This window comes from Moschus berezovskii, chromosome X, assembly GCF_049115385.1.
Source record: "Moschus berezovskii isolate FMDL1 chromosome X, NW_MosBer_1.0, whole genome shotgun sequence".
NCBI classification, from domain to species: Eukaryota; Metazoa; Chordata; class Mammalia; order Artiodactyla; family Moschidae; genus Moschus; species Moschus berezovskii.
The window spans coordinates 62380423-62405049 of NC_142488.1; the positions used below are offsets into that span (position 1 = coordinate 62380423).

A 24627-nucleotide genomic window follows, 5' to 3' on the forward strand; every position below is an offset into this window, starting at 1 on the left:
GAAGCCAGAGTGATGTTGCTAAACACAAGCCAGATCATGTCAGTTCTCTGCACAAAACTCTCCAATGGCTCCTCATCTCAGAATAAAGCCAAAGTCCTTCAATGTCCTACAGACCGTATACAATCTGGTCTCCTTCGAAATCTCTGATCTTATCTGCTAGTACATCCCGCCTCCCACACTGCTCCAGCTACTTGGTTCTCCTTGCTGTTCCTTGAACAAGCCAGATGCATTCCTTATCCAGAACCTTTGCATTGGCTGTTCCCTTGCTAGGTATACACTTCTGCATGACTTTCTTCCTCACCTCCCTCAAATCTTTGTTCAAATATCATTTTCTCAGTGATGCCTACATTGAAGAGCCTATTTAAGATTGCCTCTATTCTAATGTTCGGTTCACAGCAATACAGGGTATAGATCTGTAGTTGTGAAATTGCTCAGTTGTGTCCGACTCTTTGCAACCCCACAGACTATAGCCTGCCAGGCTCCTCCGTCCATGGGATTTTCCAGGCAAGAATACTGGAGTCGGTTGCCATTTCCTTCTCCAGAGGATCTTCCCGACCCAGGGATCGAATCTGGGTTTCCCGCTTTGTAGGCAGAAGCTTTTACCATGAGGGGAAAAAAAAAAAAAAAACAAGCAAATCCAGAAGTAGGATATTCTACAAAACAACTAACTTGTACTTTTCAAAAAGTCAATGTCATTAATTTACAAAAAAAAAAAAAAAAGATGGGAGGACTTCCCTGGTGATACAGTGGCTAAGACTTCTAGCTCCCAATGCAGGGGGCCTGGGTTTGATCCCTGCTCAAGAAACTATATCCCGCATGCCAGAACTAAAGAAGAGTTTGCATGCTGCAACTAAAAAAGATGCCGCATGTCTCAACTGAGACCTAGTGCAGCCTAAATAAATAAATAAATACTTTCTTTTAAAAAAAGATGGGAGACTTCTAGTTCTGGACTCAGCTGGAGTAGACATACTTCTCCCTATTTCTCCCAATAAGGACAGCTAAAACTCTGCATGTGATATGTAAAAACAAACATAGGAAGACTCTAAAAGAGGGAGAAAATGGCAGTTTTGACTAAGTGAGCTCCCTGGGTTTTCTTGTTGCCTTGAATCCCAGACTGTAGGCTGGAGAAGCCAGCCTGGAAGTGCCAGTAGGCACAGACAAAAAAAAAAAAAGCCTCCGTAAAAGCCTGCTCTCTCTAGCCCAAAGACTAACAAATGGGCAGCTTAGTTGGACAACACAAAACTTTTAGACAATAACCACTCTCCTACAACCAGACATTACAGAAAAACAAAAACAAAAAAACTGCAGCTCCACCCACTCCAGCCAGCAAAGACCCAAGTGGAAACCAAGACTTTCCCTCTTGCCAGACTCCCCAGACTCCCTGGGGTGGTGTCTAAGTAGGGAGTCTGGACTTCCGTCCCCACAGGTTAACCTGCGCAGCATCAGAGTATCGGAGGAAGGCCTAGTGGAGAGTCAAGACTTTTGCTGATGCCCTGCTCCTCCTCCCCTCCCCACCCCAGTCCTCTATCATCTTCACCCCAACCTGCACCCCCACCCGTGGTGAGTGAAAGCCACCTGGGAGCAGGAAGGAGGCCCTTCAACCCTTCCCCAGCCAGGGAGGTGTCAGTGGAGGCCTTGTGGGGAGCTGGAACTCCCACACCTGCCCAGCAGTAAAGACGAACCCCCTCTTTGGGTATCAACCAATGTTAAGCGGGGAACAACTTGAACCTCTACCCCTTCCACTGAGGCAACAGTGTCAGAAAATGCCTATCCAAAGCAAAAGATTTAAGTAGGATCTAGAGTCTGATAACATAATATCCAAAAATGTCTATGATGCAATGGAAATTCACTCATCATACCAGGAACCAGGAGACCCTCACCATGAATAAGAACTAATCAACAGATGCCAACACCAAGATGACAGAGAGCTTTCAGTGATCTGAGAATGAGTCTAAAGGAGCCAACATTAGGGAAAAAATGCTTCAATGAGCAATTACAAATAGGTTGGAAACAAATGAAAAAGATGGAAAGTCTCAGCAGAGAAACAGATATGATGGAGCATCAGACAGAAATTTTAGAATGGAAGAATACAATAACCAAAACAAAAAACTGAGGAGATGGGCTCATCAGCAGGATGGAGAAGACAAGAAAAAAAAATCAATGAACTGGAAGATAGAACATTAGAAATTACCCGATAACAGTGGGAAAATAGACTAAAAAAAAAAAACAATGATCAGAGCCTCAGAGACATGTGGGACTATAACAAAAGACCTAACATTCATGTCATCAGGGAGTCCCAGAAGAGAAAGAGGGGGGCCAAAGAACTCCTCAAGAAACGATGGCTGAAAATCCCCCCAATCTGGCAAAAGACATAAACCTACAGATTCAAGAAGCTGAACAAATCCCAAACAGGATAAAGAAATCCATGCCAAGATATTATAATCAAACTTTTAAAACCCAGACCAAGAGAAAATCCTGAAAGCAGTAAGAGAGAAAAACCACTTTGTCAACAGGGGGAAAACAATTCAAGAATCAGCGATTTCTCACCAGAAACCATGGTGACCAGAGGAAGTGGCACAACATATTTCAAGTGTTAAAAGAACTGCCAAGCCTGGATGCTATATTTAGTGAAAATATCCTTCAGAAATGAGGGAGAAATCAAGATAGCCTTAGAAAAAGGAAAGCTACGAGAACTTGACACCAGCAGACTCACCCTAAAAGAGTGGTTAAAGGCAGCGCACAAAAGAGAAAGGAAATGATAAAAGAAGAACTCTTGGAAAATCGGGAAGGAAGAAAGAATAGAATGAATAAAAACATAAGTACAACAGACTTTCCTTCTTCTCTTGAATTGTCTAAATAATGTCTGATGGTTGAAGCAATAGGTATAGTATCATCTGATGTGGAGCTCAATATATGTAGAGGAAATATTAAAGACAACCATAGTATAAATGAGACAGGGTAAAGAGACCTAAATAGAGTTAAGTTTTTTTACACTTTCCTCAATCTTTTAAACTGGTGACACAATAGGTCTTTGTGGTTACAAAATAGTTTTGTATCTTGATTGCAATGGTTGTTATAGGAATCTCTACATGTGGTAAAATGGTATAGAACTATACACACATTGTACCAATGTCAATTTCCTGGTTTTGGTATTGTACTATAATTATGCAAGATGTCATCATTAAATAAAACTGGGTTAAGGGTACACAGGCCCTCTCTGTACTATCTATGCAATTTCCTTGTAAATATATAATTATTTCAAAATAAAAATTTTTCTGTTAAGATTGGGGCTGTTCTAGTGGCTAAAGACACAAATGCAATGTGACAGTCATGATTAGATTATGTTAAAAAATATAAAAGACAGGTTTGGAGAAACCTGAATATAGACTGGACATTGTTGTTGTTGTTCAGTTGCTAAGTCATGTCCACCTCTTTGAGACCCCATGTGCTGTAGCATACCACAGACTGGACATTAGGTGATATGAAATAATTGTAATTTTCTTACATGTCATATTCATATTATTGGAGAATGTCTTTATCCCCACACAATGAATGCTGAAATATTTAGGGGAGGTGTGTAATGAAATCTGTAACTTACATTTGAATGATTCAGAAAAAACTGTAGATCGATTGATAGAGCAAATATAACAAGACACTGCCAGTTGTTGGCTCTATGAGGAAGATATATAGGAGTTCATTGTACTATTCTTTCAGCATTTCTGTATGTTTGTAAATGTTCATTTTCAAAAAAGCTGAAGAGGATATGTGAAAGATGTATATGTGATAAAGCAAGTATAGTAAAATGTTAATGTAAATCTAGGTGGCAATTTGCTGATCCCTGTAAAATTCTTTCAGTTTTTCAGTATGTTTGAAAATTTTCCTTTTAAAATGTAGGGGTAAAAAACTTGAAGAAAAAATGATCACAACCTCATATCCTTCCCTAATACTCCCAACCCCTCTTTTTCTGCTCTTTTTCTTTTTTCCCACAGCACTTATCACCATACACAGTAGTATATACTTCACTTATTTATTGTACTAATTTTTGCCTGTGTCATATCACTAGAATGTAAGCTAGCCAAAGGGCAAGGATTTAGTGTGTGTGTGTGTGTTTCCTGTTTGCTGCTACGTCCTTAAATCCTAGAACAGTGTCTAGCACATGCTCAGAGAATATTTGTTGAATTAAGAATAAATTTCTGTAGCCCTAGGGCCTAGGTCAAGGCCTTGCACAGAGCAGGTGTGCAACAAATGATTATTGATCTGAGATTTGCAGAAGTTAGAAGAGACCTGTTGTACTTGAGCGGTTCTGAGTGCGGACTTGAGTCAAATGGCTAGGATTCTGTCACTTCCACCTGTGTAACCTAGCAGCATTAACATCCCTGAGCCTCAATTTCTCATTAGTATAAGTCAGATAATAATAGTAGCACTTTGGTAGGGGTTTTGTTTGCATGTAAAGTACTTAGAACTTTGTAAAGACTCAATAACTGGTAGCTAATGACAAAACAAGAACAGCAAAATGACAAGTTTTCCCAGCATGTCATCCTTCTTCCATCCACCAACAGGCTGAGCCAAGAGAGGTTAAGAAGATGTCCTTGGACAAGTATTCCCAACTTCTTTTCTAGACCCCCCAGGTTTCTTTCAGTTTAGACCTCTTCTTACCTTTCCTCCTGCCCTGGACTTTCTTTACTCTCTTGGCATCCTGAAGTGCTTTTCTCCATGATAACCATGAAGGACTGGAGTGGAGGAGACAGGAATCTGTGCACCAGGGACAAGAGCTTGGAGCTTTCCTCTCCTCCTGTTCTAGGTGTGAGTCTCTCATTGGTGATAGAAGCAAGTCAAGTGTTAGGTTGCAGTCATTTCAGGGCCTAGAGATTGAGAGAACAATAGTCCTGAGGAAGAGGTACTGACAAGAGAATAGCCTCCTAAGCTGTCCCCCTCCTTGGTCCCGTTAGGAAAGAGCACCTTCCTCACCCTGCTCTAACGTCCCTTCGATCGGTTCTGCCACCTCAAGTCTTTACTTCTGGTGGCCCCAGCTCAGAGCAAGGCCGGGGACCCATTGAGCATCTCTCTGCAACTCCCTCTTGGTAGTAGGGTGGGGTGGAGTGGAGTGGGCGGAGGACAGGCTGGAATTGGAGATGAAGGGGCATGCAATTGAGAGCTGAGCTCACCCGTGGCCTAAGTCCCCTGTCCCTGACCTAGGGTCAGCCCGACCCCGGATATCTGGGGAGCTGGGGCTGAGCCTGGGGGTGCCACTGCCTCTGTTCCTTTAAGGAGCCGCTGTTTAGCATTCCTGCCGCTGCCGCTGCCGGATTCTGCACGCTGATTGGCTGGAATCAACTGAGAGCCGAGCCAGGGAGAGATGCTCTTGACTCCACTCAGATCCATCCTGGGGACCAGTGCAGGAGCGGTCCTCGCAGCACCCAGCTTCTGCCCAAGCTCCCGCTTCTTCTTTGCCACTGGGCCTCGGCCCAGGAGCCACGACGGGCGACACGGAGCCGCCAGTGCTGGAGGGGGAGCCGTGGGTGCGGGGCAGCGTGGGGGCAGAGGCCCCGGGACGCCCGCCCGGCCCCAGGCCCCGCTCCGCCCGGGCGCCCCAACGGGTGCCCCCCCCTTCCTGGTCCGAGCAGTGTGAGTGTGCCCGGGAGCCCGGCGGTGGCGGCGGCGGCGGCGTGGAAACCGGCGTGGGCTGGGGGGTCCGATCCGCGGGGGGCAGTGCCATGCACAAGCACCAGCACTGCTGTAAGTGCCCCGAGTGCTACGAGGTGACCCGCCTGGCCGCCCTGCGGCGCCTCGAGCCTCCGAGCTACGGGGACTGGCAGGTACCCGACCCCTACGGGCCAGGTGGGGGCAATGGAGCCAGTGCCGGTTATGGGGGCTACAGCTCGCAGACCCTGCCCTCGCAGGCGGGGGCCACCCCAACCCCCCGCACCAAGGCCAAGCTTATCCCCACCGGCCGGGATGTGGGACCAGTGCCCCCTAAGCCAGTCCCGGGCAAGAGCACCCCCAAACTCAACGGCAGCGGCCCCAGCTGGTGGCCGGAGTGCACCTGTACAGGCCGGGATTGGTATGAGCAGGTATGGACGGGGAGGGGGAGGTGGGGAGGTGAAGGGGGGCAACCCAGTGGGGCTGGGGAGCTGGGGGCCTAGAGGCCTGGAGTGCAGCAGGGGTTCCTGGGGCTCCAAGCCAGCAGACCCTGAGCCCCAGCACTGCAGCTGGCCCAAGAGAGATGGTTGGAAATGTGTGCTTCTCTGTGTGTGTCTGTTTGGGGGTCTCCATTTGGAGGGGATTGGGAGGAGCTGTGTGTCAGGAGGTGAAGGTATGGTGGAGGGGCACATTCTCCTGTGTGGGGGGATTGGGTTCCTCTCGGTGTGGGGGTTGAGCAGTGTCTCTGTGTCTGACAGGGGGCGGGAGGTTCTGTGGGGGCTGTGTGTGGTGTGTGTCTCCACAGGAGGGGAGGAGGGGGCATGGTGCTCTGCGTGGCGGGGACATGTGTGTGTGTGTGAATGTATGTTGAGGTGTGTAGAGAAAGGCGGTGGAGCCCCTGTGAATCTATGTTGAGGAGCCATGTGCCCAGCTCGCCAAGCTTCACCCCCTGATGCCATGAGTCCCTCTCCATCCTTTGTGTGTGGCTGTGCACATGGACATGTGGGGACATCTCTCTGAATGTGGAGGTGTCTCTGTAGATGCAGCTGCAGCTTTGGCTGGGTTTGCCCGTATGCGTGTGTGTGGCCACATGCATGTGTGTGAGCATGTGGCTGCAAGTGTATGCATGTGTGTGCCTCTGTGTGTGTGCATGTGCGGTGTCCCTGGTGAGAGGCGCTTGACAGGCAAGGGAGGGAGGGGGAGGAGGCAAGAGCCACGTCCCAAGCAAGGCTGAGAAGCTGCTGAGAAGGATGGACTCTTTTGTCCAAGCAGCTCTGAAGTGTGTGTGTGTGCTGAGGGGGGAGCTGAAGCAATCTTCCTCGCTCCAGAACAGGCATGGTGCCTGGAGCCAGGCAAGGGGCAGCTGCTTTGGTTCAGGGACTGGCCCCGGTGGGGCATGTCCCCATGGGGTACCCCAAGATGTGGGAAAAACTTAGCCCCCCAGCCCTGACTTGGCACAGCTTGGGAACCCCTGGGTGCTGGGCACAACTCCGGCTTCTACTCCCAGCCTAAACTGCCAGCTTAGAAAATGGAAGGAGCATCTGTGGGAGAAGCAGCAAAATGGAGGCTGGGCCGGCAGAGCCAGGTCCCTGGCATGCATGGCGGAGGGCCTGTCTGGTTATTCAGCTCTGCAGCCCCCAGGGTAGGGAGAAGGGAGGAGGAGGCTTTGCTGGGGAGGGCAGGTGCTGGCTGCCCCAAGCTGGTGACCGTTCTGGCCACCTCTGTCCCCCTCTGGGGATCAGATGTGCTCTCACTCAGAAGGAAGCATGGGGACTTCCTGGGGAAAGGAGTCCTCAGTTCTGCCCTTCTGCCTGTTCCAACTGTTTCCTGTGTTCCTTGCCTTGGCCCCTTGCCCTCTCCAGTGGGTTCCCCTCTCTCCTTTCCCCCTCCACCCTGGGGCCCTACCCTTGTAAACACTCTCTTGTGCTTGTCTGGCTCAACTGGGAGATAAATGCCAGTCCCAAGGCTAGGTGGGCCAGTTGGTCAAGGTTTCTTTGCCAGGACTGATCCCTGGATGGTTCCTGGCCCTGGGAATAGGTTCCTTGAGGTGGACAATGCGAGACTGGAGTGTGGAAGCCAGGAGCTGCTGGGTCTTGCCAGAGCTGGGCTTGAAGCATGGCTCTCACATGTGGGCACACATGGTATACCAGATGCATAAAAGAGCTGCATGGAGATCCTTTTGCCTGTGTGTCTGTTGCATGGTACTTCAGGCAGCTGTGTTCTTTCGGGGCTCTTAAGAGCCATCAGTTCATCCTCCTGGGATCAGGGACAAGAGTAAGGCTGCAGCAAGAATCTTCCCACCAGCTCCTAGGTCTGCAGGGCAAAAAATCCTGGGGCCAGGCTCAGGAAAGGTGGTGGCATGAGATTAGCCAGTCCTGTCCTCTCTGCTTTTCAAAGTCAGAGCTGTGGGGTGAAGGCAGAAGCGGGGAAGCAGAGCAGTGCATGCAGAGGAATCTTCACCCTGGGTCTGCAGCTTCCCTCTTCAGAGGAGGAGATCAGGGGTCAGGAAAGGGGCCTTACAGCCAAAGATGGGGGGAAGGGCACCAGGTTCTCTGGGAAGAGAGGCAAGAGGGCTCCTCCATTCGTGGGGATGAGAATGAGAGCCAGGGAGCAGGTGCTACTTGTCTGTCCAGAATCACATTTTCACTTGACAGTGGCCACAAGTTTGTCCCGCGTGGGAGGCTACTTCTGTGGGTTGGTCAGACCAACCCTGTGTTTCCATCCTCTTCCCTTGCTTCTCCTCCCATGACTACTGCATGTTGAAGGCCATGGACTCTGCTGCCAGTTAGTCCATGGGTCATCAGCTTCTTCCTGATGGGGAATCTTGTCCACTCTGCTCCTGTTCCACCCTTGGCTTTGCCCTGACTCCTGACCAGATCCCTTTCTGCTGAGAAACACAAAGGGTTCAGGATCAAAAGCCCCTGGATGGAAAATGGATTAAGACTTTGACTCCTTCTGCCCATTGGAGGAATTGGGTTCTTGGGGACAGAGAAGGAGAGGTAGAATGAAGATTCATGAGGTACTCTGAGGGAGCAGCTTTTCTTTTGCCCATGAGCTTTAATGGGCAAGGCGATTGACTGGCCAGAACATCAATGGCTTCGGCAAGCTTGCTTTACTCAAAAGAGCACCTGGAGATCCAGGTTCTAGCCCTTGCTCTGTCACTAACTCCCAATATGCCCTTAGGCACCACCTGTGTCCTCTTTGGTCCTCAGTGTCACTGTCTGTCATGTGGAAGAGGTTGAACAAGATGGTGACTGCTGTCTTTCCGGCTCCAACACGGTGGGAGTCTGTGATCCCCAAGTCAGGGAGACCTGTTGTTCAGAGAGGGGCAGGTTCCCGTCCAGGCACGGATGCTGTGTGTGGCATGGTTTGCCCGCCATGGTCCATTTCTGCCATCCCCCTCAGGCCAGCCCTGCACCCCTCCTAGTGAACCCTGAGGCCCCAGAGCCCAGCCTCTTGGTGAGTGCACCACTGACTGGCTCCATCCCAGACAATTGATCTGGGCTAAGTGAGCAGCTGGATTTGGCCTGATGTGGTTGGAAGCAAGGGGAGGGGTGCCTCCTCAGGGTCAGCCTGTCCCATCTGTGGCCAAGAGGTGTCCCAGGGTCAATTTGGGCTTCCATTCTCTGCAGGGAGTAGGGGGGCAAGCAGGTTGACCAGCAGGCAGATGGTTGGGGTGGGGAGGGTTAGGCAGGAGGCACTTAGGGTCCTGCCTGTGTCTTTCCCCAGGTGAATGGCAGCGATGGCATGTTCAAGTATGAGGAGATAGTCCTTGAGCGGGTGAGTCTGGCAGTGGGGCAGGATGAAATGGGAGGGGAGGGTTAGAACCAGGTGGGGGGCTCCTGAACCTTGGTCTCAAGACTCACGGGGACGTGCATTAAGAGGATGGGGAAATGGCCCTCAGAGGCTGCATGACTACATCAATCAATCAACCGACTGTGTGTGCTAAGTTGCTTCAGTCGTGTCCGACTCTGTGCGACCCTATGAACCATAGCCCACCAGGCTCCTCTGTCCACAGGATTCTCTAGGCAAGAATACTGGAGTGGGTTGCCATGCCCTTCTCCAGGGGATCTTCCCAACCCCGGGATCGAACCCAGATCTCTTATGTCTCCTGCATTGGCAGGCGGGTTCTTTACCTCTAGCGCCATCTGGGAAGCCTAATCAACTGACTAACAAATATTAATTGACCTTGCTTGCTGAGGCCTGGGGAATTGGGGAGGGGATGGCTTCGCTGAGGCCTCCACGCCAGAATGGTCAGCACAATGTGGGAATCTGCCAGATTGGTGATGAATGTGCCCCAGCCTGCCATGGCCCCTTCTGCGGCCTGGAGAAACTGCTCTGGGGAGGGGCAGGGGTAGATGGGGCCCCAGAAACCCTCCCTTATGCCTTCTGTTTGAGCAGACCATGCCTCTTCACTTCCTTCTGCAGGGAAATTCTGGCCTGGGCTTCAGCATTGCAGGTGGCATCGACAACCCCCATGTCCCCGATGACCCTGGAATCTTTATTACCAAGATTATCCCTGGTGGAGCAGCTGCCATGGATGGGAGGCTGGGGTGAGGTGGTCTAGAAGCAGGACCAGGGGTTGCAGGGACAGAATGGAGGTGAGGGGGGAGGAGGGCTGCCTGACAGGATGACCCTTCCATTAGATCTGAGAGGGGGAGGGGGAGATTAGGGGAGGAGAGAGAAAGAGGAGGAGGTGGGAGGGAGGGTGGCGGGGCGGTGGCAGAGTGTCATGCCTCTTGGGCTTCCCCCGCAGGGTGAATGACTGTGTGCTGCGGGTGAATGAAGTGGACGTGTCAGAGGTGGTGCACAGCCGGGCCGTGGAGGCACTGAAGGAGGCTGGCCCTGTGGTGCGGTTGGTGGTCCGGAGGCGACAGCCTCCGCCAGAGACCATAATGGAGGTCAATCTGCTCAAAGGGCCCAAAGGTGCGGCCCTCTGGGTTCCCATGCTCTGGCCAGAGGCCCCTGGTTGGCTCTATAGGAATTGGAAGGGAATCCCCTCACCCCCTGCCTACCTCCCCAGTTCAGCTCACAGTCTTCTTTCTTGAGCTCACATCTCACCCTTGCTGACCACGGGATGACAGCTTAGTGTTTGGGAGCCCTGGGGAAAGCTGCTATGGGGCTGGTGGCGTGGCTGAGTGTGGGGCTGGGGCTGGGCTTAACTGAGCGCTATGACTTCTCCTCGTGTCACTCTCCCACTCCTCGCTGCTTCCTCCCAGGCCTTGGTTTCAGCATTGCTGGGGGGATTGGCAACCAGCACATCCCAGGAGACAATAGCATCTACATCACCAAGATCATCGAGGGGGGTGCTGCTCAGAAGGATGGACGCCTCCAGATCGGGGATCGGCTGCTGGCGGTGAGACAGCTTTCCCAGGGATGCCCAAATGGCGGGGTGGGGAGGTGGAGCTTTAGCAGCCTCTCCCTCCCCCTGAACCTCACTTCAGGACTAGGCATTATGGGGAATTTCAAGAGCATCATCTGAGGTGTGTGTCCCCAGATAGCAAGCCCCTAGTCCTCTTCATGGCTGGAACTGCCTCACCTGCCCACCGCTACCCCCTGCTTCTCTGCTCCTCACAGCACTGTACTTGGGCCTCTGTCAGACAGAGCACCATTCAATTTCACTGAAAGAGTACTCCCCCAAGCTTCCCTGGAGAGGCCCTGCCTTCTCCCCAGTGCTAGCCCTAAGACCTCTTCCAGGTAAACAACACCAATCTGCAGGATGTGAGGCATGAGGAAGCTGTGGCTTCACTGAAGAACACATCTGATATGGTCTATCTGAAGGTGGCCAAGCCAGGCAGCCTCCACCTCAACGACATGTACGCACCCCCCGACTATGCCAGCAGTACGTACCCGTCTGTCCTGTCCCTGGACCGAAGCCCTACCCCCTGGTTTCTGGAGGGGAAGAAGTTAATACTCCTTGTTAAGAGAGATAGAAGTGGGGGCAGAAAATAAGACTCGTGCTGGAGAGAGCTGAGTGCGAATCCCAGCTGTGTCCCTTCTTCCTGGATGCCCTTGGAAAAGTCACTGTCACCTGTCTTTAGTTTCCTCTCTGGCAAAAAGGAGCTAGTGATATATGTGCTGCCCTCCTCTTAGGAGTGCTGCAAGGATCAAATGAGATCATGGACGAGAAAGCCCTTGGAAAACTGTATTAAGCTATAGAGATGTGAGGGGTTATTATTAGTCACACCTCTAGTCATGCTTTTCTTTGTAGACTGCCTTGACTTTAGCTCTTTCTAAGACTCACAGGAGTGAGCTCAGGATTCAGAAAGGGACTGTGGAGGAGGAACCCTAGGGGGTGGAGTAGGGAGGAGAGGCCTGAGGAATCAGCATCCCTTGGTCTGGATTTTTTTGCATCTGAGGGAGTGGGGGCAGCCCGTGGTGGAGGGTGGAGGAGGCTACCACTGGGGAGTGGTCTCGGAACTTCTCTCTCCCTTTCTCCATTCCAGCTTTTACTGCCTTGGCTGACAACCACATAAGCCATAACTCCAGCCTGGGTTATCTCGGGGCTGTGGAGAGCAAGGTCAGCTACCCTGCTCCTCCTCAGGTTCCCCCCGCCCGCTACTCTCCTATCCCCAGGCACATGCTGGCTGAAGAGGACTTCACCAGGTAATACCCCCATCCCACCTCTTCATCCTATCTAGGGACGGGGAGGAGAGGAATCCTTTCTCGTTGGCCACAGGCCTTCTTGTAGTCTGGCAAAGAAGAGGATAAAGCCCTCCTCGCTCCTGTCTTTGGGGTCTGAGGCCCCCTGTCAAGCCCTTGGGACGCTATGGAGGGACAGAGGTGGCTGCAGGAACAAGTTCTACCATCAGGGGGCGCGCCAAGCGTGTGGTCCCCTTTCGAAAGTGTGGAGAAAGGGTAGGATGGAGTGTTTAGGGGGCCGAGGCGGTGGAGGCTGCGGGGTTTCCTGCCCTGTGACGGTTACAGCCCCTTCTGTTACAACCATTCCACGTTAGAGAAGGGCTGGCGGGCCAGGTGGCCTCGCGGGGATCCGCCCCGCCCCACTCCGGTGGCTGCCGCGGAACTGGTCGGGCCGGCAGGGGTTCCGGGGGACAGGTTTCTCCGGGGTGGGGCCTGGGAGGCTGCCGTGGAGCCGGAAGGGTAGGCTGACGGAGCTGGGGGGCAGAGCTGGAGGAGCCATGGAGAGGACACGCAAGTTCTCGGGCTCCGGATTGGCCCTGGGCTTGGGCTCAGCTTCGGCCTCGGCCTGGAGGAGGGCTTCACAGAGGTGGGCCTGGCCGCTCCGTTCCCTGCGGCCTGGAGGGGATGGCAGGTAGGAGGAGAGGAGGGCATCCGGGTCTCAGGGAGGGAGCCCCGCACCCGAGACTGGGAACAAGAGAGAGAGAGCCTCAGACCTGGGGCTCCTCTGATGAGAGATGCTTAAAGTGAAGAGTGAGCCGGACGAGCATGCCAGGTTTGGTTGTGTGACCGCACAGGAGCTGCTTGCTGCTGCTCTCACCTGATGACACTGTGACCATTTCCAGAGGGGTTCCTTGGACATGGTTAATTGGCGTTTTCACGTGCTTGGCTCCTCTCTTTGGTTAGGCTCCTAAGCTCCTTTTGGGGACCTGGGATTTCTTTATCTCTGTCTCCCATATAACCCAGCAAGGGTACATAGTGGTAGCTGGTGACTAAATCTGTTGTTGGAGAAAGTAGGAGGGGTCATAGCTGGTGGGTTGGATTTTTGAGACTGCGGAGGAGCATGTGTAAAGTAAGTACGCACAGTTTGTGGGTGGTGAGTGCAGTCAACCCCAGGGCCATTCCACAGCCCCTAACTGATTCCCCTTCTTGTGGCCCAGGGTCCACCACACCAGTTGGTAGGATGGGAGAATCTGGGGAGGAAGAGGACCAGTGAGTGGGTCACTAGAGCCCAGGATAGGGGTTTGTTGACCTGAGAGAGTCAGGGACTGCCCACTGGGAAGTTCACTCCAAGCCCTCAGGAAGAAGGGAGGAAGAACAACTGAAACTTGGCACCTGGCAGCCAACAGCGGCCAAGCAGGTTTCAGGAGAGAAAGGGAGCAACAGAGTATCATACCTAACCTTCTACAGACATGTGGGCCTTGTTCCAGGCTGGCCCTCACAGGGACGACAGTTTATACCTACTTTGTCCTGACTCTTCCACTCTTTTCCCACCAGGGAGCCCCGCAAGATCATCCTGCACAAGGGCTCCACAGGCCTGGGCTTCAACATCGTTGGGGGTGAGGATGGAGAAGGCATTTTTGTCTCCTTCATCCTGGCAGGAGGCCCAGCTGACCTGAGTGGGGAGCTGCGCAGGGGAGACCGGATCTTATCGGTGAGGAAACAAAGACAAAGTGGGAGGATGGGAGCTGGGCCACTCTAAAAGGGAGGAAGGAAGACCTCCCTTTCTCCAAGGAATGTTTCTTGAAGTGGAGGAAGGCTAAGAGCTGGAGAAAACATATTCTCTTTATAGATATCCTTTGTGAGGGACAGAGACCAGACTTGTACTTAAATAAGAAATGCATATCTCTTGGCTCTGAACCCTGGTTGACATTTGACCCCCATAAAAATAATTATTACACTAGAGGTGTAACCTTTAGGTTTTATCATAATAGGCAGGGATGGGCTACTGAGAAAGGCATCTGAGTAGGCTTAGGGATGGTTACCCATCTCCCTCTCCTAAGTGCTACAACAGAGAACTCCTTTCTTCCTTTTGAGGTGGCTCACAACACCTCTCTTTGGACAGGTCAATGGTGTGAACCTGAGGAATGCAACTCACGAGCAGGCTGCAGCTGCTCTGAAACGGGCTGGCCAGTCAGTCACCATTGTGGCCCAGTACAGACCTGAAGGTAGGAGAGGGAAGGCGGAACAAGATGATTTGGGAAGATTAGACCTATTATTCATTGCTGGCTTTTGCCATCATAGGTAACAAAGCCACTTGACTAGTTCTCTTCTGCCCTCACACAGTAACCCCTTCCTCTCCCCTTTTCTGGGTGGGTTGGAAGCATCTATTCAGAAAGACTGTGCTCAGAGCTTTGTGATTAGGGCTGCAGTGCAGCTGGAGGCCAGTAGTGGGCAGCAACCTACGGGAGGAAGCACAGAGATTGGGGCGACTGGAAAAAGGGGAGGGGGAAGTGGGGGCAGAGGCGAAGAACTTAACTGTACCCTGGAACAGGAGAGTAACCCTTGGCTAGAAGAACCCAAGGGAGAAAAGTACCAACTTCTCAAGCGAGCTTGGACCGGCCTCTGTGACCCCCACTTCTCCCCTCATCAGGGTGACCGTGAAACACTCATAAACCCGCTGAAAAGGTGATGCTAGGTTCTCCGGGTTGGGACTTGGAAGTGGACATCCCCCTCCCCCTACGGGGATTCTTCTTTGTGTTCTCTGGGAGCGCGTCCCCCGGCCCGGGCGAATGGGCGGGGCCAGCTATGCAAATAAAGACGTTTGATTGGCTGGGGCCAGCCAAGGCCCAGGTGCCGAGGTGAGCTGCGGGATGGCGCGCCCGAGCCAGCCCGCCGGCGGGGTGGCCATTGGCCGGCCGAGCGCGGCCTCCAGCCTCACGCCCCGCCCCCTGACCCAGGCGGAGGGCGGCGGGCGCCCCTCCTCCCCCCTCGCGCGCCTCAGGCGTCTCCTCCTCCTTTCTCTCCCCTCCCCCCTCCTCCTCTTCTTCCCCTCCTCCCGCGCGGGCCCCGCTTTGTGTCCGTGGTCTCCCGCGCGGGACGGAGGGGCCGGCGGGAGCTGGCGCTTTCTCAGCACTAGACCTGGACTCCGACCCGGCGCCAGGTGAGGTGGGACGGACAGGGGTCAGGCCCCCTCACAGTCCCCCCTAGCCTCTCCACGGTTCTGTTCTCAGACTCTTTTCCCACACTGTGCCCCCAACTCTGCGCTCTCCCTGGAATCCCTGGGCCGCGTGTCCCCAGCTCCGCACAGCGCGGGGTTTGGAGCCCCTCCTGACGGGCCCCTAGCCGCCCCGCGGAGCGCCTCGCGCGGCTGAGCGTTCGCGCCAGCGAGCCCCTGCGGGTCTCTTGCCTCTTGGCCATCACCTCTCCCCACCCACGAACTCTGCCCTTTCTAGCCCGGGGCCTCTGTCCGCCTCCTAGCCTCCTTCTTGCCAGAGGCTGCGCCCCTAATTCCCGTCCTCTGAGGAATTTTCTCCGTCTTCCCCTCCCCCACACCCGTTACTCCCCCCCACCCCCGACCTGGCGACCTCTGGGAACCCCCGAGGTGGGCTTTGTATTCTCGCCCCAGCCCACGCCCGCTTTTGCTTGCCAGCGTTTTCCGACTGTCGCCGACTCCTTTCGTCCCCCCTCCCCCTTGTCGGGCCGGTCTTTGTCCCTTAGGGCTGCAGTGCCTGGGCTCCTGGGACACCTAGGCCCCGCTGGCCGGTCACTGAGATGGAGGCAGGGCCCTCCCCCGGGCAGGTGCTCTGTTCCTTGATGAGAATGGGGAGAGGCTGGCAGCACTGCTGCAAAGCCGTGAGGGATGGAAAGCGCCTATCTTTGTCCTTTCCGCTGCCCCACCCCCACCCCTTGTTCAGCGCCTGCAGGCCAAGAAGAGGGGCCTGCCACCTTTTGCACTAGGCTCTTTTGATCGGGACAAGAGTAGGGAGGTGGCTAACAGGAGAGCTTGTTAATCCGAGGTACTGGCAAAGAGGGATGCAAATAGACACCTTGAGTCATTTCTTTCCGTGTTGGGTGTCCGGCTTAATGACAAGAAACACACATTAGGGTTATTGGTTTTATGATGCCTGCGTGTGCTGTTTGCTTCTCCGTGTAAACCTCACCATCTGATTTTTATTAGCAACCAATATTTATCCATTTCATGCCCACTGCTTAGGCAACCTAGGTTCTGCAAAGAAAATGGTTTCTTGTGTGTCTGTGGGGGTGTGTGGGGGTGTGTGTGTGAGAGAGGGAGAGAAATTGATGTGTTTTGGTTTTACTCAGTGATACTGGACACAGGGAAACAATACTGTGAATTTGGTTGTAGTATGTTGGAAACTGGTAACTACATGTTTCTGTGAGTTTTGTTGGGAGAATGGAATTGGTTTCCATAAAGAGCCGCAAGTTGTCCAGGCTGAAGGGATTCCTGCAGTGTTCATTGCTTTCTGGGCATGTTTCTGAGCGTTTATGATGTTTGTCGAGGTGCTGTCTTATGTTAGGTTTCTCTACCATTTGAGAAACAAAACCCTTCTTCTCTTAGGATTTAGTTGAACCACTGTTGTTAAGGCTGTGCCACCCCAATCTCACTTCTTTCCTTGGTTTGGAAAATCCATCAGGGCCTCAACATGCAAACGCGCTTTTTTCCCCATAAAAAAATGGACCCTTAGAAACAGGCCCAGAGGGACTATCAAGCATTCTATGTTGGGCTCTGAATTTTCTTTGATAAAGTGATAGATTTTAAGGATAAGGACTGCATGTTAATTATTTTATAATTATGTTAAATACTGTTCTTTGGAGGATTGCCTCACTTAGGCATTTACAAAATGAATAATCCAAATATATATTTGTTGGCTAAAATGGCAGAGATTTTCCATGTTATTGGCCAAATAAGTGTTCATCATTTGTATTTTTTTCGCAAGGAATGTGGGCACTGGAAAGGATCACGTAGTCCATCCCCTCACTGTGCAGATCAGAACAGCGACAGGAGAGCAGGGACATGAAGGGAACGTTGCTGAGGGTCAGCAATCAGTATAATCCTAAAGTCCACCACTTGGGAGAGATTGTGCTTGGGAATACCTGAGAAACCTGAGACCTTTTTGGAGCAGAGAAAAGGAACAGGGAAACTGATAGAAGAGAGAGTGAGGGAAAGAAAAATGTTTGTGTGGGGGAAGGTGCGAGTGATCTCTGTGGTGGCCCCTGAGGCACCATTGCTCAACCAGTGCAGCCTGTAGCTAGATATCCTTTAGTACCAGAACTTAAAAAAATAGCTTTAACTAATTAGAACAATCAGAGTAAGAACATTTTTCTCCTTTTTTTAACAGCTTAATTGAGATATGATTCATATACCATACAATGCATCCATTTAGGTGTACAATTTAGTGGCTTTTAGTATATTCACAGAACGTGCATTCATCATCACAGTCAATTTTAGAACATTTTCATTACCCCTCTCTTTTGAATACATAGAGATGGTGCAAGCATTGTAAGGGTGATAAGTGTAGGACAGTTGCTTCCTGATGTATCTCATCTGGGCACTTAAGCTGGATGGCAGCTCTAACTTTGAAATATCTGGTTGCTTAATGGGTTGAACCCATGATGAAGATAGGAACCTTGTCTATCTATATACACTTTGTAGTATGCCTAGCATGGTTGCTTTACAAACATTTGTATGATGAAGCTTTGGAAGATATTAAAATGGAAATAGAGGTGCTAAATGATAAGGTACCACAGTGAGAGATGCTGTTTAATAGTTTCACTCTTGATTGCTCCAAACTGTTGTGAACACAGCAATCCTACCTATTTAGCTAAAAATAGCATGATGTTCTTGGGCATGTATAATCCGGCTTAAAATTCAAATTGAAAATTTAAACAACTGGTTCTTGGCAAAAGCTCCCTTCCAGACTATTCTAAAATGAAAAATATTTTTCTGTGACTTGTGGAATTGCTCTACCAAGAGAAGGATGGGTTTTGTATTATAACACTTTGATTTAGAAACTATCATCTCCTACATTTTCCTTCCTACTTACTTTCTGTCAGCCTCTGTTTATAAACTCAGATAGTATTTTTCTGGAAAGCCCTTTTGTTTTTAGCATAGAACCTGAACCCCAAATCAGGAGGAGAGCCAGAAATTGGTCACTAAGGTAGCTAAACTGGGAACTGATCCTTTGTGACTAGTCTTTTCAACTGGAATGTAAATCCAGACAGGCTGGGGTGGGGGTACAGGGAATGAAAAAGAATTAAAGTTTTCCATACTTATTTTGAAGTGCTGAAGAAGCACACTTTTCACCATGGAAACATGTACAGGTAAGGCCTGGAAGAGTTAAAGGATCAGTCTTGATAATAACTTGTAAGCATAAAAGGGATGTTTTTCCCCATAACATTGAAGTAGTTATCATATCTCTCCTGTTTGAGAATGAGGGATGTAAATGTAGCTGCCACGCTATCAGCATGATCTCTCTTGAGAGGGTAGAGGTGAAAGTTTATCAAGGCAAAGAATCAAAGTCCTTAAACTCCTACTGCCATCGTAAAAGAAGAAAGGAAGAAAATGAATTCCTGTTAACAGCATTTCTACACTGAACAATTTGAAGGCAGCTACTATTGTATTTATCTTTGTGCCCCAGCACCTAGTCCAGAGCCTGGCACATATTTTGTTGAATTATTGAGTATCTCTATGTTCTCAGAACCCGCCTGCCAATGCAGGAGACTTAAGAGACACTGGTTCAATCCCTAGGTTGGGAAGATCCCCTGGAGAAGGAAGTGGCAACCCACTCCAGTATTCTTGCCTGGAGAATCCCATGGACAGAGGAGCTTTGCAGGCTACAGTCCATAGGGCTGCAAAGAGTCCAACACGACTGAAGCGACTTAGCACAGCCCTACGTTCTTTGGCCACCTGATGTGAAGAACTGACTCATTGGAAAAGACCCTGATGCTGGGAAAGATTGAAGGACGGAGGAGATGGGGGTGATGGAGGTTGAAATGGTTGGATGGCATCACTGATTCAAAGGACATGAGTTTGAACAAACTTCGAGAGATAGTGGGCTTCCCTCATAGCTCAGTTGGTAGAGAATCTGCCTGTGATGCAGGAGACCCGGGTTCAATCCCTGGGTCAGGAAGATCCCCTGGAGAAGGAAATGGCAGCCCATTCTTGCCTGGAGAATCCCATGGACAGAGGAGCCTAGCAGGCTATACAGTCCATGGGGTTGCAAGAGTCAGACATGACTTAGTGACTAAACCACCAACCACCACAACCAGGGAATCCTGGCGTGCTGCAGTCCATGGGCTCACAGAGAGTCGGAGATAACTTAGTGACTGAACAACAACAGTGTTCTCGATGACTTTGTAAGCACTAATATCTATATGGGATAGGTGGTATTATCCCTATTATCTGGGTTTCCCTGGTGGTTCAGACGGTAAGGAATCTGCCTGCTATGCGAGAAATCTAGGTTCGATCCCCGGGTTGGGAAGATCGCCTGGAGAAGGGCATGGTAATCCAATCCAGTTTTCTTGCCTGGAGAATCCCCATGGACGGAGGAGCCTGGCAGGCTACAGTCCATGGGGTCACAAAGAGTAGGACATGACTGAACGACTAAGCACACACACACAATCCCTATTTTACAGATGAGGAAAGTGAAGATCAGAGAGGTTGAGTGACTTGCTCAAGGTCCCACAGCCAGTAAGGGGCAGAATCAAAATTTGAAGTCAGATTTCCTGAGAACTTCGTGTCCCAGGGTTTTTCCAATAGACTGCCACCTACCTTTCTCCACAGCAGAGAAGCTGTGAGCGCCCCCCCTACCCTACCCAGAAGATACTGTCTGAGAGTCCCAATTGTTAGCTTTTTAAATCTTGATGATCACAAACTCCTATACCAAAGGAGGTAATGAAACCTGAGGGAGAACCCCCTCTCCTGCAAAAGGAAAGAGGACTTAGGAAGACTGCCACAGAATGGTATTGTGGGGGATATCTCGGTTCGGTTCGGTTCAGTCGCTCAGTCGTGTCCGACTCTTTGCGACCCCGTGGACTGTAGCCTACAAGGCTTCTCCGTCCATGGGATTCTCCAGGCAAGAATACTGGAGTGGGTTACCGTTTCCTTCTCCAGGGGATCTTCCCGACCCAGGGGTCGAACCCGGGTCTCCCGCATTGGAGGCAGACGCCTTAACCTCTGAGCCACCAGGGGGATATCTCAGGAGGAGCCAAAAGATGAAAGTTGGTTGGCTTGACTTAATATGTGCAGGCTTAAGAATACTAATGCAGTAAAATGGAGTTGTATTTGTAATTCATTTTTTATGACCTTGCAATTCACTCATTTAAGGATGTAATTCAGTGGTGTAGAGTTCACAGAGTTGTGCAACCATCATGTCAATCAATTTTAGAACATTTCACCACTTCGAAAAGAAACTGAATCCTTTAGCTATCTCCCACCCCTCCAACCTCTCCATTCCCCTCAGTGCTACTATTCTACTTCTGCTTATATGGATTTGCCTGTTCTGGACATTTTGGATAAATGTATTCATATATTGTATGGTCTTTTATGACTGACTACTTTCACTTGACAGTGTTTTTGAGGTTCATCTGTATGGCAGCATGTATCAATACCTCATTTATTTTTATGGTTGAATAGCAGTCTGTTGTATGAATATATCACATTTTGTTTATCCATTTATGAGTTGATAGGCATTTGGGTTATTTCTACTTTTTGGCTGTTACGAATACTACTCTTTGAACATCTGTATGCATATAACTGGATCATATGGCAACTCTATATTTAACCTTTTGAGGAATACCGAGGCTGTTTTCCGTAGTGGCTGTGCCATTTCACATTCCCACGAGCAGTGTGAGGGTTACAATTTCTCCACATCCTCGCCAACCCTTGTAAATGTCAGTCTTTTTGATTCTAGCCATTCTGGTGGGTGGGAAGTGGTATTTCATTGTGGTTTTTATTTGCATTTCCCCAAATGGCTAATGATGTTGAGCGTCTTTTCATGTGCTTATTATTTGCCAGTCAGTTTTGCTTTGCTTGGTCCCTTCATTCTCAAGCTGTTTACGAATTGACTTGAGACCAGAGCAAGCCAACTACGTCATTACTCAAGTGATTAGAGGGAAGCAGGAGGAAAGGTGCTACCTTTCACTCTTATCAACTGTGTGCTGCAGGGCTTGGGTGCAGATAATTTTAGCTAGGAATGCTGACCTGATAAAAATGATAGAAAAGTGAAAGTGAAGTTGCTCAGTCGTGTCCGACTCTTTGCAACCCCATGGACACCAGGCTCCTCCGTCCATGGGATTTTTCTACCTTAGAGTACTGGAGTGGGTTGCCATTTCCTTCTCCAGGGAATCTTCCCGACTCAGGGATTGAACCCAGGTCTCCCGCATTGTAGACAGATGCTTTACCGTCTGAGCCACCAGGAAAGTCCTAAAAATGATAGGGCCCACCTTAAAAAACACCCAGCTTATTCACATACTGTACAGTTCACCCATTTACAGTGTACCACTCAGTGGTTTTTAAAATGTTCAGAGTGGTACAACTGTCAGTTTTAAAACATTTTCCTCACCCACAAAAGAAGTCTCATCCTATTAGCAGTCACTCCCTATTTCCCCCAAACTCCTCCCCTCTTCTAGCCCAAGGCACCCACTAATCTACTTTCTGTTTCTGTAAAGTTTCCTTTTCTGGCCCATTCATATGAATGGAATCATATAATATGCAGAATATGCAGTCTTTTGTCTCTGGCTTCTTTCAACAGTTTTTTCAAGGTTCATCCCGATGTAGCATGTAACACTTCATTCCTTTTTAAGGCTAAATAATATTTCATCTTATGGTTATACCACAAATCGTTTATCCATTCTTCAGTTGATGGACTTGGGTTGTTTCCATCTTTTGACTGTTGTGAATACTGCTGCTATCAGTGTTCATGGGAAGTTTTTGTGTGGTCATATGTTTTCAATTCTTTTGGGTATATATTCCTAGGAGTGGAATTGCTGGGTCATAAGGTAAAGGCAATGGCAAGCCACTCCAGTACTCTTGCCTAGAAAATCCCATGGATGGAGCAGCCTGGTAGGCTGCAGTCCGTGGGGTCGCTAAGGGTCGGACACAACTGAACGACTTCACTTAAACTTTTCACTTTCACACATTGGAGAAGGAAATGGCAACCCACTCCAGTGTTCTTGCCTGGAGAATCCCAGGGACGGGGGAGCCTGGTGGGCTTCCGTCTATGGGGTCACACAGAGTTGGACACGACTGAAGTGACTTAGCAGCAGTAGCAGCAAGGTAATCACATTGAACAGTTTTGAGGATCTCCCAAGATTTTGCCAAAGTGGCTACACCCTTTTACGCCCACCCTGTTTTGCAAACTTAGAAGAGAAAAAGATGTTAGCTTTCTTTTCAGTTTTGCCTCCTGGGGCTGAACTTTATATACAGGTCTCTTTCTCTCTCTGTGTGTGTGTTTGTACTTGTGTGCACTGGGCTTTTCTGTCTTCCATGAAGCTTAAGGACATGGTAGCTAGAGTTGGCAAAGCATTCTGATTCTAGTTAGACAGGTGCTTTCTTGTCCTTGTTAGATGGTTTGAGACAAAATCCTAGGAACTTTGGTGTCTATAAAACATTGGTTCTTCTGATAGGGTAGAATGATTAGAATAATATAGAAAATGAATTATTTCTTATTTATTTATAGCTTTTTAGGATTTCTTTTTAATTTAATGTGTTGGTTGTTGAAATCTTGACCCTGATATTTACACTGTTGCTTTGTTTGTTTAAAGCTTTAGACTTATATTCCATAATAGGGCAATTGTTTTATTGTTTTTAATAGAGAAATAGAATAATTTGGGCCTATCCCTGGTGGCTCAGATGGTAAAGAATCCGCCTGCAATGCAGGAGACATGGGTTCAGTTTCTGGGTTGGAAAGATTGCCTGGAGGAGGGCATGGCAACCCACTCTAGTATTCTTGCCTGGAGAATCCCGTGGACAGAGGAGCCTGATGGGCTACAGTCCTTGGGGTCCCAAAGAGTCAGACACAACTAAGCAACTAAGCTCGCACACATATCATTGTCATTGAGATTAAAAAATACGGTTTTTGCTTCCTTTTATCTTAAGAAAAGGAATCATCTTGGAGGAGTAGCCAAGGCCCTGGGTTCTAGTTCTGACTTTAAGTAGCTGAATGATCTTGTACTAGTCAACCTCTTTGGGCCTCAATTTTCTGATCTGTAAAATGATGGGACTGTGCAAAATGATTCCACATGTTTCTTCTAACTCAAATTCTGTGTTAGATAAGTGGAAGTAAGTTGTGAATTCAATTCACAAGTTCCTGATTGTGACTAGAGTGTTACTGAATCACAGTCTTGAGTTAATAACAATCTTGCATTAGTAAAGGTCTCGTCTTCCCCTCTTCTTTTCTGTGGTAAGGCTTTCATCCTCTTGAAATGGATCTTTGTTTACTTTTCATTGAATTTAGATATCTTAAAAACTCAAAAGACCTTAGAGATTTGGGGATTTTTCAACTTGTTAAAATTAACACATTTTGTATAAATATATACATTAGGGGTCTGCATACATGAGTGTCCTTCAGATTTTCAAAAAGAAGAAAGAATTTTGCAAATCTTGGGTTAAATAAATTAGATTATTGAGTTGCTTTGTAAACACTCAGAAAAAGAAGTGGTGAGCACTGAAATCACCATTGATTCACCAAGGTCAAACAAATCATGTCAAACTGCCAAATTGCCTTGATGGACAGGGTTACTAGACTGGTAGATCAAGGAAATATGGTAGATGTGGCATATCTAGATTTCAGCAAGGCATTGGCAGGGCTTCATTGGTTTACTCTTGGGTAAGATGGCAAGGGGATAGTAGTGATAATACGTTTAAGTGGATTTGTCTGCAACTGGTTGAGTGATCAGTCCCAGGGAAAAATGAAGAATGAGCCAGGAGTGGCATGGAGGGGAATTTCTAGTGCACGTGTGTCCTGTCATCCGTGGGCCTGTCCTTTTCAGTCTGCCTCCACATCCCCCTCAGATTATATTTTATATTGTAATATATAATTTTTAAAATTATATTTCTCCTGGATATATAAATATTACATTCAGATTTGTAGAAAATTGGAAAACAACAAAATATAAAGTTAAAAAGAAGCTCAAATCATGTGTAAAACTACCTCCAGAAATAACCTTGTATTTGTGTGTATTTCCCTCCAAACTTTTATATCTCATATAGTACGTATGTATGTCTTTCAAGACTGGGATCATTATATTTAAACAGTCTTGTATCCATTATTTTAACTTAGCATATGTCATTAATATTTTATTAAAGTGGTTCTTAATAATTAAATATTCCATCATGTGTGTGCCATAATTCATGTAATCATTCTCTTATTGGAGGACATGTAGGTT

General features: G+C 49.2%; 1 protein-coding gene across 10 annotated transcripts in view; it reads left to right on the top strand.

The window, feature by feature from the left end:
* Positions 1–5714: 5714 nt before the first annotated feature.
* Positions 5715–24627, top strand: part of DLG3 (discs large MAGUK scaffold protein 3) — a 55730-nt gene continuing 36817 nt past the window's right edge. For 3 of the 10 annotated variants that reach the window (XM_088834170.1, XM_055438339.2, XM_088834173.1), the window contains exons 1-10: positions 5715–6071; positions 9046–9099; positions 9370–9420; positions 10069–10193; positions 10397–10566; positions 10860–10996; positions 11338–11482; positions 12087–12246; positions 13777–13933; positions 14345–14447. In XM_088834170.1, the coding sequence (XP_088690296.1) occupies positions 5715–6071; positions 9046–9099; positions 9370–9420; positions 10069–10193; positions 10397–10566; positions 10860–10996; positions 11338–11482; positions 12087–12246; positions 13777–13933; positions 14345–14447 (1459 nt within the window). Of the gene's footprint in view, positions 6072–9045; positions 9100–9369; positions 9421–10068; positions 10194–10396; positions 10567–10859; positions 10997–11337; positions 11483–12086; positions 12247–12526; positions 12914–13776; positions 13934–14344; positions 14448–15250; positions 15383–24627 lie in introns of those variants that run through there. The other 7 variants (XM_088834172.1, XM_088834171.1, XM_088834174.1 and 4 more) reach the window with 5 other exon arrangements.